Source organism: Rhinopithecus roxellana, chromosome 3, assembly GCF_007565055.1.
Source record: "Rhinopithecus roxellana isolate Shanxi Qingling chromosome 3, ASM756505v1, whole genome shotgun sequence".
Taxonomy (NCBI): Eukaryota; Metazoa; Chordata; class Mammalia; order Primates; family Cercopithecidae; genus Rhinopithecus; species Rhinopithecus roxellana.
The window spans coordinates 24897374-24914774 of record NC_044551.1 but is presented as its reverse complement, the minus strand read 5'-3'; the positions used below and the strand labels follow the sequence as shown (position 1 = coordinate 24914774).

Sequence of the window (17401 nt, the reverse complement as noted above, 5' to 3'; positions counted from 1 at the left end):
TTGCATGTTAGAGAAGAAAAGGCAGTAATTCTCAAACTGTACTTGGCATTTGTAAATTTGCTATGTAAGTACTTCACACTTCATTGAAAAGTCATAAACAAGTATTAAATCATTAGCACAGACATTTTAAGGATTAAATTTCAAAACACAAGTTAGAGAATTATTAACAAAGAGATAGTTAGTATTGGGTGTTCTCTTGAACTTGGACTGATGACTACTATTCATTCAGATTTGGCAGAAATGTCACTGTGAACAAGTGTATGAATTAGTGGTGCATTTGGCTGCGAGTAATAGCAACCAGAAACAGAATAAATCCTGTCCTGCTTATTTTTATGTCATATGAAAAAAATCTGTAGACAACTGGTTCTGGTATGGCAGCTCTGCAGTGTCATCAGGCATTCAGGCCCTTCTTTCTCCTCTGCCGTAGTAGGGGGAATCTGAGAGCATGCTATTAACAATAGATCGAATGTGTGTATAGTTATAAACTGGAAAGCAAGAATACATCATGGCATATTTGGAGATTAATTCTAACCATGGCATAAAAAAATGAATTGGATTGGGGCAATGTTTGTAATAGACAGTCAGCTTAAAAGTATTAATAGATAATGTGGCTTATGTAGAAGGGAAGAAGAAATGGTAATGATGTCATTTAGAGAAATGTTTTAGAATTCCGCTAATTATTCCTAACTAGTAATTAAGGTAGGTGGGAGAAAATGGAACACAGGGTAAGCGTGAGGGTCCTAAAATGTAGACAACCTATATAGTAGCAGACATGCTAACATCTCCTTAATACGACAGCCATGACAGCAAACTAGGAACCTGTGATTCCCAAGTGACTTTTCCTGAACCGTATTCCGTATTAATAGGATAAGTGCATGTTCGGAAATTAGAGGCCCTGAAAAAAATCCCATATTAATGAAATATTGAAACATTTAGAATTTTGTTTTACCCAGTGTTTCCCAAATGTACTGTGTTTCATTTTGTTTTGCTTTAAACAAAACAACTCTATACATCCTGAGAAAACATTTGGGGAGTGATATATTGTAGTCTTTAGTACTCATCCTATGAGAAGGCTTCATGTGTGCCTTTAGGATGCAAACGTTGATTCCTGGCCTTCACTCAGTTTAATTAGGACTCTTTAATACATCTGTGGTTTTAGGTGGTGGAGAACATGACTTTCACTCTGCAGATTCAGGCTGCCTAATAAAGATTGCCCTGTAGACAATAGAAAGCAACTTAGGTTGAGGGTCTTATTGTCATAACTGAACAATATTCATTCATACGGGGTTTTAGTATGGTGAAAACACTTAACACTGTCTAGGAAAACATTGGAATATATTGGGAAATTTAATTGAATTATGGCATGAACTCAAAACCATAAGATTTTAGCATTAAAATTACAGATTTGCCATGTGAATGTATTTAATTAATAACATTGATCATGGTCACTTACATCTCTGAAGGAAATATTAATACTCTGCAAAAAGGAAGTTAAATTCTTTACAGGTTTTTTTGTTGTTGTTGCATGACAACAAAAATGTTTTTAAGGCATAGATCCAAAGTTGCTTTCTGTATTAGAAAAAATAATATAATTGAAAATGTGATTAGCGAGGATTTTCTACATAGTTCTCCAATATGAATTTGCCTATGGATGCCTGGTCTGTAAAGCCTTCAAGAAACATAACTGAATTAGGAAAAAAAAAATCTTCAAGCAAGTTCCTTTTTTCCATGAGTAGTGCTTCAGCAGTAGCTGGTGATATACTGAGGATGTATTTCAGAATTGGTCTGGAATCAATAGACTTGATTCCTTAGACATGAAAATACGATTTGAATATAGTTAGTAATTTCAGTGACCAAAAAAATTAACAGGGATGAAGACGATTTCATTATTCACATCTGTCAAAAACTCTTGTCCTTCTGGTTCTCTTGAACAAGAACATGAAACTAAATTAAACAAAATATCTATTTTAATTCTTGGGATATAACTTGTATACTAATTGAATTTTCTTCTTGTGAGCTGAATTATCTCATGTTTTTATTCATTGTTAAAACCCTTGTTAGAACTTTTTCTAAAGTAGCAAGTCATGTTTTTTTTGGTAGAATGCCTCAGAGTTATTGGGGTGATCCTACTGGATATTATTATTTGGTACAATATTCATAGAAAGTATATGTAGTTTGAGTATGTATGTGTTTCAGGTGTGTCCAGAAAGCTTTCAGTTTTAAATGCATTCTTGTTAGTTATATCTTCTGATTAGCCATTTTTCTAAGTACTTAGTTCTGGGGGAAAAAAGAGCAGGTTTGTCATAGATTCGTTATAGGTTTCACTTTGAATGCAAGATGAAGATACTGGTGGTTTGGCCATTATTAATGAAACTGAAAATATTGTATGCAGATTTTTAAATTATTTCTCAGACTAATAAAATTTTTGGTTTACAGACTTTTTCATTCATTAATGGTTTTGGAGAAGATAATTGGAACTTCTGCATTTTTTCTTATTTTGAAGGACAAACTCACATATGACTCTTACTCTTCTGATACCTTCCTGGAGATGGTTAGTGATTTCATCTATGGTCATCATAAAAATGTGTGATTTCATTGTTCTTGCATTAGCAAAGAGGATGAGAAGCTTAATGAAGAGAGACATTGAAATATAATTTTTTTTTGTATAGTATTTGAAAGAATTTTTATTGCTTAATATAAATTACCTGTATGTTCATCTTTTCTATAAATATTTCAAACTATGTGAAATATATGGGGGTTTAGAATACTATTAAGATGTTAGTAAGGCAACTGGGCATTATAATCAGTTGTTTTGCTTGGCTTTAATTAGAAACCCCTTGATATTTAAATTTTTATAAGTCCTTAATCTGTTCTTGCTAAACTTGAATTTGAATGGTCTGGTTTCAGGATGAGTCCGTGAAGTGTTAAGTAAAATTTAAAAATTGCTCTTCATTTTTATAGGATTTGAAACAAAAATCACAAGATTCTCTGCCACAAAAAAATATAATAAGGCTGAGTGCGGAGCCAAGGTAAATTCATAATTTCTTACAAATGTTTACCACTTTCTGGCTTAATAGTTTTGGGTTTTATGGTTCTGGTTTTTAGTTAGCATGTATTTTGAGGCAATCAATTTATTAATTAAAAAATTCCTAAAAAATGGATTTTCTTTCATAACTGTGTTATATTCAGGCTAATAGCTAACAGTGATTAGTACATTGACTGCTGAATAAACTGTTATAACAATATTTCTCACAGATATAAGGTATAACATGATAAATATGTAGCTTATAAAACATGTTCTTATCTCTGTAAAATTAATTCCAGATTATATCTTTTTTTGATTAACCTTTCATTTAACTACCTTGTCTTCATTAATCCAGTGATCCTATTTTTAAATGAAAGAAGAAACTCTATTATTATTAGAAGTTAATTATTAGAAGTTATTATTAGAAGTTAATCAAGGTTTCTACTGTAAATTGTTCATTAGATAACTGTCATTTTGCTTGTGAAACAGCCTTGTTTTAGCACTATTGATTTATGCTGAAGTAAATGGGAAGGGTGTTCAGTAACCTTAAACCAGAGCATTTAATTGGTGGCTACCTAATAATTATAAAGAAATGTGTTATGTTTTATTGGTATTTCTTTAAACAGCAAGTTATCTGTTTTTAATAAACCAAATATTTGTTGATCATTTCCCAGTTGACCCAGGCACACAGTGGCTATTTTTTGTAATATAACCTTTAACTGTCAGAATTGAGATATTTAGTACCCCCTCTTACCAATTACAGGATAAAAAATCAAAGAGTAATTCATTTTTTCAACTAAATGTATTTTATTAAAGTTATTTTAAAATGAATGAAAGTATAGAGAATTTATAGTTGCTAGTAAAGTTGAGACTTTTTGTTAAGCATAGACTAAAAGCTTAGTTGTCTAAATTTCTTTAGTAAGTAGAGACATAAGATATATACAGCTTATTCCTTAGAATAAGATAATAAGTTTTTTTATTGTAGTAATACTAATGTTCTCTGTAACACGGCACAAGCCTTAGGAGCTTTCAGATTGCCAGGTCGTTGTTAGGATGAAAGGATAATGACACTGAAAGAAATATTACTTAAAAAATTACAAAATGTTCTTTGTCTTAAAATAAGTTATGTTTTGATGCATTTGCAGTTATATACCTGTTCCTTAAATATTGTGTTCCTAGTAATCTCTGGCATTAGTAAATCTATTTGTTTTACTAAATAGTTAATCTATTTTGTTTAACTAAATTTGTTTAACTAAAAAGTTAATCTATTTTGTTTAACTAAATTTGTTTAACTAAAAAGTTAATCTCATCTATTAACTTTTCTTTCTTTTTATATTTTGGTGGAGGAAAATCTTTGTTTTTGCTGGTTATAAGAATAATATATGCTGCTGTAAGTGATTTGTGCCCCACCTCTGGGTGCTTTTATGGTAGGTGGGGTGAGGCAGGGCTGGAACTATAATTTAATAGGTCAGAGGAAAAGATGTTCCCTTTAGTTTCTCTCCTTCCTTTACTGTCTTTGCCTTAGCAAGTAGTAATTAATAATTTTGCCTTTCTAATGCCAGATAAGAAAGTTAGGAAATATAGTATATTAATGAAAGAGAATTTTTTTTTTTTTTTTTTTTTTTTGAGATGGAGTCTCGCTGTGTCACCCAAGCTGGAGTGCACTGGCCAGATCTCAGCTCACTGCAAGCTCCGCCTCCCAGGTTCACGCCATTCTCCTGCCTCAGCCTCCCGAGTAGCTGGGACTACAGGCGCCGCCACGTCGTCCGGCTAGTTTTTTGTATTTTTTGGTAGAGACGGGGTTTCACCGTGTTAGTCAGGATGGTCTCGATCTCCTGACCTTGTGATCCGCCTGCCTCGGCCTCCCAAAGTGCTGGGATTACAGGCTTGAGCCACCGTGCCCGGCCAAGAAAAATATTTTTAAGCTTTCATATTGAGGAGTTTTAACTACAGGTAAACATAAATGGAATTTTGGGGGCTATTAGTAAAATGATTGTTTTTTGATGTTTCTTTTAAAATAGTTTTTATTTAAGGAGTATAGTGTTTATCTTCCTATTACTTCTTTACAATTCTTTTTTATCAAATATTGACTTTCCTATTTCTGTAGGTAGGTAAATTAGGAATACTTCTGATTGGCAGATTCTTATTTATTTTTATGCTTATTATCCATTTTGTAGGTTAGGGCTTCTTAGATTTTAGGTTTTAAAATCTATATTTTACTTGTTAGCTGCAAATTATTTTAGTTACTGATCTCTCAGTAAAAATGGATGAATAATGAAGGAATGATAGTGGCCTTTAAAATGGAAAAATTTGGTAGTTTTATTTAGCAGGCACTGAAAGTAAAGTAATTGCCCTTTTCAGTTTTTAAATTGGAAGTTTTAGTGGTGTGTTTATGAGTCTTTGTCATATTCTTCATGAGTCTTCTTTAATGTTCTAAGGGTTGGCTTTATTTTAGTTATAGACTCACTTCCTATTTGAGTAACAAACTATTTAAATAAACCATGCATTCTCAATGGGGGAGATATTCTTTCCAAGAGAGTGAAAATTAGTTTTTTGGGGATTCGAAGAAAATCTTATTCTTTTTAATATATAAGCACAGATATAGTACATAACAGGTAAACAGTTTGTGTGTGGCATTAAAATGGTATGTGGGTGATTAGTAAATGTCTAAAAAGAGTCATTAGGGAGGTGATAATGTAAAAAAGATTGAGAAATACTAACTTAAACCCATAGAATATAAATAATCATGTAAATTTAATCATGCTGTTGGCAATATTAGTTATAGCAATAAACCTAACAGAACTTACTTTGTGAGTATTTAAAAAGTAGTCCATGATCTGTTTAAAGTGACATTAGTACATGTTGATATGCCTAATTTAGTTTACACAGTTATATGAGCTATATCATGTGTGGATTCATAATTTTTGTATAGAAAACAGATACTTCAGAATATCAACTTAAGATATAAAAAGTACTTAATTCCAGAAAAGCCCTCCCATAACCTATTGCCATTGGCTTGTCTAATGGTTCTCCCTGGATGACCTCCCAGCACCAATAATTTAATTTCCTCTGATTTTTCTCCATACATGCTTTCCTTTTGGATGCCAGTCTTGATTAAGAGTATTATTATCTTTTTAGTTATCTAGGTTCTGAAACCCCAGAACCTACTTTGACCTCTACCTTCTATTATTCCTTAAATTTTATCAGTTGGAGAGTTTTTTTCTTCTCATCTGTGAAATGCATCTTCTTTTTTCCTGTCACTTTTTGATTCTAAGCCATACTTCATGCTTGAATTACTTCAACACTTTCTTACCTTTTTGTCTTCAACTTCCCTGTGCCCCTAATTTATTACATGAAGTTGTCAGAGGAAACTAGCCAAAAACAGAGCTCTGAGAAAGTCACTTGTAAATTTAACATTCTCTAGGTACTTCTTACCTACTGAGGAAAGTCTGACCTGAAGGTCAAATGTTTTAGTAGACTATTGCCTAACAAACTACTCAGAAACTTAATGTCTTAAATACAATGTATTATATTTCCCATGTTTCTCTAGAGAACTGCTGGGCAGTTCTTGCTTGGGGTCTCTCATACCATTGCAGGCAATTGGAGATTGGGAATGGAGTTCCCCAAAGATTTGACTGGGCTCAGTGTGCAAGAGGGCTCACTCACATTACTGAAAGTTAATGCTCCCTGTTGACTGAGGGTTCAGTTGGAGCTGTTAGCTGCCAATGCCTACACATGGCCTCTCCATATGACTTGGGCTTCTCTAACCATAGTGGCTGGTTCTAAGAGGGAGTGTCTTAAGATTGAAAGTCTCAGAAGTGAGTTTTCTGGGTAGAAACAGCAAGACTTCTTAAGACCTAGCTTTGGAAGTCCTAGAAGGCCATTTTCATTACATTCTCTTGGCCAAGGAAGGTTAGCCAAGATTCAAGGGGAGGGAATTACTCTCCATTTCTTGATGTGAGGAGTATGTATAGAAAGCAAAGGGAATGATGGTAGTCATCTTTGGAGACTAGCTGTGACAGTTCACCTATAGGCTACCTCAGTTCATATACGTTTCATGTACAGAGTAACCTCACCCACCTCCCAAGATGCCCAATGTCTCATCCCATTACACTGTTAGCCCCAAATTTCTACCTAGATCAGGCCAAAATGGGTCACTCATGGCTGACAGTTAATGCTGGCTTGTTTCTTCCACTATAATTATTTAAAGTTAATCACACTAGATTGTAAACTCCTTGAGAGTAGGAATTATTTCTTTGATTATTTCTAGCATCATGCCTGTGGTATTATATGCAGCGTAGTAAGAATAATACAGATTCATTGAAATACATTTAAATATTGACTGAAGAGAATATTAATCTTCAGACACCAGATATACATAGAACATGGTTCACATTCTATGTGAAAATGTAGTATCCTGGTATATATTCTCCCCAGGTATTTCTTTGGTCTCATATTTGGAGGTTGGGTGCCAGAGTGCTTCCAAGTAAACTTTAAGTACTGCTACAAATAAAGATAAACAATAATTTGATAAAGCTTGGAATTTGTATAACTGTCCTTTTAAGATTTTAGTTTTGTACCATGAGACCTGAAAAATTTCAGATTGCATCTCAGCATCATTGCATTCTTACAGCGTTAACTTCATTGAGATTGGATTTTGGGTGGCTGTTCAGAATGGATGGATATAAAAGATAGTTCCAAATAGCTGATTGAATTGGCTTTATCAGATTGGTTTTCATATGTAAGACTTATTGTTATTATCAACATAGCCTGATTCTTCATTTTGTATTTTTAATATTATTATTGTAAACAATTCTTCTGGCAGTAATTATCTATTAGTTTAATGGGATTCAAGGCTTTAGGTGAGTTTTTTTCTTTTGTTATGTTATCAACTTATTTTTATACCAAATAAGAATGTGTCTTAGAAAATATCTAATATCTCTAACCAGTTGTTTACACATAAGTTTTAAATGAAGAAGCCAAGCTCACAACCTTATTTTTATTGTTTGGAAATGGAATTTCTAGGAAAATAGAATTCTAACCACTCAGATTGCGGCAGCATTATTTGATAGAGGCATTTGGAGCTTAAGGGCAGAAGTGAGATTCCATGACTTGAAAAGGCAGCTCTGGTCTGAGAAGTGAGTCTGGTGAAAGAGCTGTCAGTGTACAGAGGGAGCGTACTTTGTGCTCAACTGTGGAGGAGATGGAAGAGTGTTAACCACGATAATTAGTCCAGGAACTGTCCTTAATAGCTCATGGATTATGATGGTTTAAGCTTAAATTTTGACATGTACTAGAAAACTAGTATATAGAAATGCCTTTCTATTAGTTAACAGAAAAATGAGTGTAAAATGTCAGATTAAAGGTTTTCTTTCTTGAAAATGGTTGGCTATATTTTTTAATTATCCTAAAATAATTCAAGTCAAAAATAGAATATAGGATTTGACATACTGGACCCTCTCCAGCTTCTATTATTTTGAGAAAAGCTGAGATATCTTTACCTTTTAAATAAAGCTGCTTTGAACTTTTCTTTTGATGAGGGAATTAGTAACTGATGGTCCTAGAGACTTTTAAACACATAAAAACTAAGCTATTCTGTGTTCCAGTCTAGTTTAGGTATATCTGGGCATTAATAGCACAGTGTACTTATGAATTTTATTGGATCTGAAGGATGAGTTTATAAACCCTCCTCTAGGATGCTTTTCTATTTAAATATAAAATTGCTTGTAAAAGATATTTGTATGTTTTCACCTATGTTCTGTCTCTGTTATATGTTAACTTTGATTTTTTCAAGGTATAGGTTGGCTAGTTCCCTGATTATCCAGAAGCACTTTTCATCTTGTCTGTAGTCTGCTGGGGTGTTTTCAGAAAGGATGCTTTATCCAGAAGACTGAATAGAATATATTGTATTATGTAAATAACCAAAAGTTTCTTAAGGAATTCAAGGTACCTGCAAGATGCTACATAAGTTAATTTTATGTTGAAAATTGTTTGCATTGACTAGTGGTTGGTACTAGTGTTGGAGCAGTCAGGGCTCGGTAGCAATACAAAATAATCTTATTTGGTGTTTGCCATTCTAATTCAGTCATCACGGGATTACATTTTGCCTACTTTTCAAGAAAATATAAAGGTCTCTTGGGGAGGAAATGAGGAGAAAAGGCCCCACCTTTGTTCCAATTCCCCCCACCCTTAGCATTTCTATTTATTTTATGACATCGGGAATGATGAGTATTAATTCCTGAAATACTGTTTCAACCTCACATTGACTGAAATGAAATAACATCTATTATATTAAAAAAATAGTTGACACTTCCAATTTACGTGATGGCTACCTAGAGGCCATGAGACTGACTCTCGGTTTCCCCTTAAAACTCATATGAAAATGTAGAAGATGATGAACAATTGTAGGAATACCAAAACCTTGGCTTGACAGCCAATGTATTGCCACAATCTAAGATGTCCATGAACTACAAAGCTGATAGAACTGGTCTGAAAAATGCAATTACTTGCTGATTAATGATAAGCAGTTCGAAATAAAAGCAACCTGCATGTCTTTTAAAGCAAGTATAGAGAATGATTCCTTTTCCTTTTCATAATGTCTATCCCCAAGGCTTTGAAATTCTGGGATTACATTAACTAGAAAGTGAACAAATATTTTTGTATTGGAAGAGTGCTACTTTTGAGGCTATTAGCAAGTTATATAGCTTTTGTTTTGTTTTTCTTCTTCCTCCCTGACTAAGGTCTCTGTTGACCAATCTTCATTTAATTGACCAACTAGATCAACTGATTCTTTTCATTCCTTTTCAGTGCCCATGGCAATGTGGTCTTGTAGCTAACAGGCTGTTAGCTAGCAGGCCAATGCACTTGCCTCCCTCTAGTCTTTCAGTTGTGTGATTATCATGAATCAATTATTTATTCCTAAACAAGTTGTTCTTATTTTTTTCTCATAAATCATTTTATTACGCTGATGAATTATGTAAAAACCCTTTTTTTTGAAGTTGAGGACTTTGGAAGTATTCAGCAAAGGTGAGTCACCGACAAATATTGGTGAGATGACTGCAAAAGATTTGGGAAGAAATCATAAAAATACAGAAGCAGCCTGGATTCAGATTTTCTTAATATTTTTGAGTTTAAGTTCTTGCTATACTTTAGAAAAACCTAAACTTGGGACCACAGAAGATTATCACATGTTTGGTTATGCAGAGAGTATGACAACTCCAGTTACTGGTTCCGTAGTCAAAGCAAAGGATTTGTATGTTTTGAATATATTACATGGTAAACTAAAATATTAAGAATAACACATATATATCATAATGATTTTCTACTTTAACTTTTATTTTCAGGTCAACTTTAACTCTGTTAATAGATCTATTGCCAGCCTTGATCACATTGATGAAAGGGCTTCCACTGTGTCCATATTTTGCAATCAGTTTGGAGACTAAATCTGCCAGAAATAAATAGGCAGGAGCAAGGGAACTTAGGATAGATCATTGAGCTAGGAAAGTCTGCTCAAGGAAATTGCTGTTGGTGGTGGCATGGGCCAGAAGAATACTGTGATATTCTTTGTTAAAGAAATAAGCCTTCCCTTTGTTCAGAATCAGAGCCAGTATAGAAGACTGAATACCAATCAAGCACAGCCACCTTGAATATTAACCTTTTGGAAACTTGCAGTCAGGCTGGATCTATGCATGCGAGCCTATTATTCACTCTTATTCTCCATCACTGAATCCTCTTTACATCCTTTATGGCATTATTAACAAACTGGCCATGTCATTTATTCCTTATTGTCTGCCTCCCTTGCTAGAATAGCAGCTCGATGAGGGCAGAGATTTTGTTTGCTTTTGCATCCCCTGACAAATACCTGGCACAAAGTAGGTGTTCAACAAATATTTGTCAAATAAACTATACGTAAGAGAAGGACTTCAGCTAATATCAAAATAAAAAGGACCAAGACGTAGTTTTAGCAAACACAGAGTCTAGGTGAATGTCTACTTCTTTGAGGAAAAGTGATTGAAAGGTTGTCATAGGAGAGCTGTGAAAAAGCTATACAGACTGATTAAAAAATAGGGTGCAGCATGATGACTCAGAAGAGTATCTTTCTTATTAAAATGATTTATTACATAGACTAGATGAAAATTTTTTTTAAAAAGAGGACCTGGAATTCTCAAAAAGTTTTGAGTATAGTCTCTGAGGAATATGAAACAAGGTGAAACACTGAAACAAAAAGATGACAAAGAAATGAAAATATTTGAAAGAGGGGAGGAGTGAGATAAGGAGAGATTGTTGGAGGGGCAATAACAGACCATCTTCACTAGTGATGCTGAAGAGTAAAGCTGTCACTGAAAGAGGGTATAGATGTGAAAAAAAAGTCCATGAGATACTTTTTTAAGAATGTAGACAAAAGGAAGACAAATGCCAACAATGAGAAGAAAGATGATGATAGGTATGGAGGACAAGATTCCGACAAAAGAATTAAAAAACTTTAGGAAAAAATTACAGCAGAGGAAATGATCACAGATATAATTGATGAAAAGTTTTCTGAGCTGAAAAGGCCTCCCTTTATAGATGAAGAGGGATGAGTGCTGGGTAATAAAAATGAAAAAAGAGCCACCCCGAGTACACCATGGTACCTTAGTTCAATTAAAAGGAAAAAGGACATATTAAAAAAGTGCCCAGGCAGAAAGATGATATTGTATAGTATAGAACAAATGCTAGACTGACTTAGGAAGACTATAAAGTTTTGAAATAATTTTATACTCAAAGTTTTCTCTCATATGTGAAGGTAGTAGAGAGACATTTTCAGATATGAAAACACTTATAAAACATACCACAGGCACACTTCCCATATTTTTAAAAAAAATTTTTAAATTTCTTGATGAAGTCAATTCAGCTGACTGATAGATGAATTAGAATTAACAATTAAAAATAAAGAATTACAAAGGCATTGAAAACAATTAGACATAGTGAAATATAAATCATTATTGTCAATTTTATTGTCATACTAAAGGTAGAAATGTCCATTTGGTTTTGATAGAATTTAACAGCACCGTGGATCTGTGGCTTCAGGTTATGTTAATGCCTGAAAGAGGTGGAGAGGCAGGAGCATATAGGAGATCCTAAATAATAGTTTTTCATCAAGAAGAGTGATATTTCCTATTCCATTGCCTTCACTTGCTATCAGTGTACTGTTAACTCCTCAAATATCTGTCTCTGCTGAGAAAAGTATCCTAAGTTCTAGACCCACAGGCCGAGTGGATAGCTCTCTTGGGATGGCCCATTAGCAGCTCCATTTCACCGTGTTTAAAATGGAACTCCTCTTCCCTGCTTGAACCTGTTGTGTGATCCCAAGCTCTTTCAATTTTAGAGTGACCAGATATGACAGTTTTTTCACTATTGACCTCTTTCACTCTCAAAAGTGCATTAGTTTGGACAATAAATTATGGGGCTACCCTGATCATCTTTGTCTTTTTACTTTCAGCTAGTATCCAAACACATGGTAGACATTTTCATTCTGTTTTTTTTTTTTTTTTTTGACAGAGTCTTGCTCTGTTGCCCAGGCTGGAGTGCATTGGTACTATCTCAGCTCACTGCAAGCTCTGCCTCCTAGGTTCATGCTATTCTTCTGCCTTAGCCTCCTGAGTAGCTGGGACTAGAGGTGCCCACCACCATGCCTGGGTAATTTTTTTTTTTTTTTTTTTTTTTGGTAGAGACTGGGTTTCACTGTGTTAGCCAGGGTGGTCTCGATCTCCTGACCTCATCATCCACCCACCTCAGCCTCCCAAAGTGCTGGGATTACAGGTGTGAGCCACCACGCCCAGCCTCATTCTGTTTTTCAAATGTGTCTCAAATTTGTCCACTTCTCTTTATCTTCAGTGCTACTACCCTGCTTCAGACTGCTACTATCCCTCCTCTGGGTGACGGGTAATAACCCTGTGACAGATGTGCCTGCCTCACACATTTGTTGGAGGGGTTAAATATGGTTATGTGTATGAACTTCATAGTATGGGACTTAGTGCTTAGCAGGCACTTAACTAATATTAGCAATGATGTTGTAACTTAGCTCAAAACCCTTCTTTTTTCCGTTACCCTAAGGATAAACTCTAGACTCTTTAACGTGGCTTGTGTGCCTGCATTTTTATCTCTCTCGCATCATCTCTTGCATTACCTCAGTCTGCACTATGTGCTCCAGCCCCACAATGACTCTCTTCAGAGCACAACAGTTCAGAAAACTATCAATTCTTGGACACTCCATTTTTTGTTATATTACCTCTACATCTTTACTGCCTGGGGGTAAAAAAAAAAAAAAAAAAAAAAAAACAGAAAACAAGGAGGTCAGGGGCAGTGATTCATGCCTGTAATCCCAGCACTTTGGGAGGCTGAGGTGGGCAGATCACCTGAGGTCAGGAGTTTGAAACCAGCCTGACCAACATGGAAAAACCACATCTCTACTAAAAGTACAAAATTAGTCGGGCATGGTGGCACATGCCTGTAATCCCAGCTACTCGGGAGGCTGAGGCAGGAGAATCACTTGAACCCATGAGATGGAGGTTGTGGTGAGCCAAGATCGCACCATTGCACTCCAGCCTGGGCAATAAGAGCAAAACTCTGTCTCAAAAAACAAAAAACAAAAAAAGCAAAAACAAAAAACAAACAAAAAAACAAAAGCAAAAGAACCAAACCACAACAAAAAATCTCCAATCTTGGCCAGGCGTGGTGACTCACGCTTATAATCCCAGCACTTTGGGAGGCTGAGGTGGGTGGCTCCCCTGAGGTCAGGAGTTTGAGACCAGCTTGGCCAACATGGCGAAACCCCATCACTACAGAAAATACAAAAATTAGCTGGGTGTGGTAGCACGCACCTGTAATCCCAGCTACTTGGGAGACTGAGGAAGAGAATCGCTTGAACAGGGAGGCGGAGGTTACAGTGAGCCAAGATTGCACCAGTGCACTCCAGCCAGGGCAACAGAGTGAGGCTCTGTCTCCAAAAAAAAAAACAACCTTGGACTTCACCTCCAGATGCACCTGAGTGTGCACACACACAGACATGCACATGCACACATACACCATTTGCCTGATACATTTCTGATTGTCTTTTTGAACTCAGCTTAGATGTTACATCCTCTGGAAACTTCGTTGAGATCCTTGAAGCTAGGTGGTGTTCTCATATGCCTCCATGGGACTGTGTGTTTACCCAGTAACTGCCTGCATAATAGTCCTCTGAAGAGACTTACTATAAACCTCTTGCAGGTATGGGTTGGTCTTGTTCATCATTCCAAAATGGTGCCTATCAAATCTTTAAGGAAAATGACCTACTGCCAGTAGCATTTGAGCTAGGAATTGCACTGGAGGGAATCTGTCATGCACAAATAATCATATATGGAGGTGGAGAGAACTTTGGACAAGGACATGCATTTCAGCTTTGTTTATCATATGAACAAATATTTTAAAAGACTTAAATGTTTATCAGTAATAATAAATTGGTCAAATATTCTACATTTGTGAGTTATATAGAAAGAGATTTAGAAGATGCCTAAATTAGCATTCTTTTTGTAATAAAGAAAACATAGGGCTAGTAAATTCTGAGATTTTTGCTTAAGTTTTTGTGAAATCTGTGTTTTCAAGTTATTTGGAGAAAATGAAGATGAGTTGTTTGAAGTTATGAATGGTTGAGTGAAATATGGAAGAAGTGCTTGGTACATAGGAGGTGTTTGCTAAACTAATAACTAAAAATTGGAGGTGGAGAGGGTGCAAATTCTGAGAAAAAGTAATGTAATCATTAGGCAATTAAATAATTTATCCATAGTGATTAACCCTTATGGGAAAAGTTTTGATTTAGAATCATCTTGCATTAATCGTTTTCTTCTTTAAAGGTGAAGTTTTTTGTACTTGTTGGCTTTCCTTTGTTACCCAATATGACTACTTATATGTATAGTGTTTGATTTTGTATTGCACTGAACTGCATACAACAGAAACCTTATTACAATGGCTTCTGAAGAAAGCCTTTCATTATTCTTATGGACAAGTTTCAAGGTAGGTAGTCTAGGACTCATGATACGTTCCATGGTGTCATCAAAGGTCCAGGCTGCTTTTACCTGTTAGCTCTGCCACTGTTCGCCTGTGACTCTTGTTTCTTGTAAACTCTGGATTGTTCCTGCTTCTACATACATTACATTTGTGTTTCGTCCAGATAGAGGGATGAGCAAAGGATGAAGGTCTTGGCAGTTGGGATAAACTGAGGACTCAGTAACTTTCTCAGAATTTCCACATACTGGAATTCTAATTACATGTCATTGTTCAGAACTATGCCACATGTCAGCATCTAGCATGGTGAAACAGTTTTTTGTTGTTGTTCATTTTGATTTTGTTTTTTAAGCTATGACTGTTGCCATCCCAAATAAAATAGACTTTCTGTCAGTAAAGGAGAAAGTGGTAATGGTTGTTGGGTTGGAAGGAGCAGCATCTGCAAATTAGATTCATTAACTAGATCAAAGAGCAGCTACCAGATTTTCTATCAGCTACTCTTCCTTGCTCACTTCAGCTCAGGGACTGGAGTTGTGTTCTGAACACTTTAGGAGCAGGTCTATACTGAATAAATCAGTAATGGTGGTTAGAAATTTCTTTAAAACGTGTTCTCAAGACTTAGCAGTTAGGTAGGAAAATCATAGCAAACACAATGAAACTGAAAAATTTTCTGCATATTCTAAAACCAAAACATAATTAGATGCTGCAAAATTAAAAATTTAAAGAGATATAGAAAAACTCATAAAACAAGAGCATATATATCCAGTTGGGATTTGGGGTATTTAAATATTAAGAAAATAGAATATTTATTCTTAAACATTTCCTATTTCTTTGTAGGACTATGTGGGCCTATGTTAAAATATAGTTCCTTATTCTTTGATTCATACATACATTCATTCATTCAATGACAGATTTACTTTGTATTTCTGTCTTGGGCAGCACTGTACTGGTATGTGTTCATATTTTGTTGCCTCTTTCATTTCTTCTTGATTCTTTCTTGCTCAGAACCTACACAGGCAAGGTCTCTTTTCTAACTGACCTGTAACTTATACTGTGCTGTGTAGACTGCCCATAAGACAAACCCTCAGTGCCTTACCTGAAATCTTCAGGGGTAGATGCATGTGAGGGTTCAGAATTCATTTTAATTTTAGGAAAGTACGGTGCATGTGTGGCATATTATTGCAGAGTCTGCTTTGAAATTTCTGAATGTTCTGAACAAATGGGATAAATAAAGATTCTATAAAGCTTCATGTCAGTTCTGTTTAGATTTACCACCAAATGAGTTATAAAAAAGCTTTTGACTTTTTCAGAGCTTTTTGGATTTCACAGTTTAGAGATTATAGATATGTAGAGTATTGGATTGGGAGAATTATGAAATTGCTTAAAATAATTAGTAAGCTTCCTAAAAAGATGCATTATAGCAGAAACCATTTTGACTCTTCTAAATGGCATTGATGGTTACTATCATCCATGCTTGGGTGCCTCAGCTTTTCTTTGTTCTGATTCCCATCATTTCAAAAATCTGTTCAAAAATGTCTGTCTCAAGAAATCTTTGCTAGCTGAGCAGTGCTCTTCACCCTTTTGTACCACATTCTCTAAACATGTAGGTGTTTAGGTGTTGACTGTTTTTTTCTTGCAAGAATTCATTCCTTGACTTTACTGAGTGTTTTAGCTTCCTAATTATACTTCAAGCTTCCCTCGTCATCAGAATTCATTTTTTCAGAAAATTTATCATTCTATTCTTGCATCTCCTAAAATAATACTTTTTACAATTCTTGCATCAGGCAGTTTAAAGTTTATGATAGGCTACCTAATACAATATAATTAAATATATATTTTTACTGTCATTTAGAAGTTTGAAGAAAAATGTTTGTCATTAGGCTATTACCAGTCTCACACATTGATTTTTAAGTGATACACAGTGTGGGATTTTGCCTCAGTGCTTTAACAGCATAGGATTTTAAATTAAATCATTCTTTTCTTCAATTTCACATGAACTGTAAAAGAATCTTCCTTACCAGGCCCTTATAATTTAGTCTGCTGTGATTTTGTTTTTAGGTACAAAATTCTTTCAGATTTTATTTGTGAAAGTGATTAAACAGATAGATTGCATTTAAACTTCTATTTTTTATTTTTATTTCTTGAGAAATAAGGGCAGAGTAGCTTAGTGTTCAGAGACCACCTGCTAATTGCCTGGTTAGTCTGTGTTTTAATAGATTTTTTATTTATATTTTAAGTCGGACTTTTTAAATTAACTAATTGCATGGTTCTAGTTTATTGTCAGATTATTATACAATGAATTCAGTTTACAAAGTGTGTTTTAATTGTGTTTTTTGTGTGGTAAGATTAAAGTTA

General features: G+C 34.8%; 1 protein-coding gene across 1 annotated transcript in view; it reads left to right on the top strand.

Annotated features, from left to right (window-relative positions):
• Positions 1-17401, top strand: part of MAN2A1 (mannosidase alpha class 2A member 1) — a 192438-nt gene that overhangs the window by 90933 nt on the left and 84104 nt on the right. The window contains exons 11-12 of the mRNA XM_030926978.1: positions 2437-2551; positions 2962-3029. Coding sequence (XP_030782838.1) covers positions 2437-2551; positions 2962-3029 — 183 coding nt within the window. The remainder of the gene's footprint in view (positions 1-2436; positions 2552-2961; positions 3030-17401) is intronic.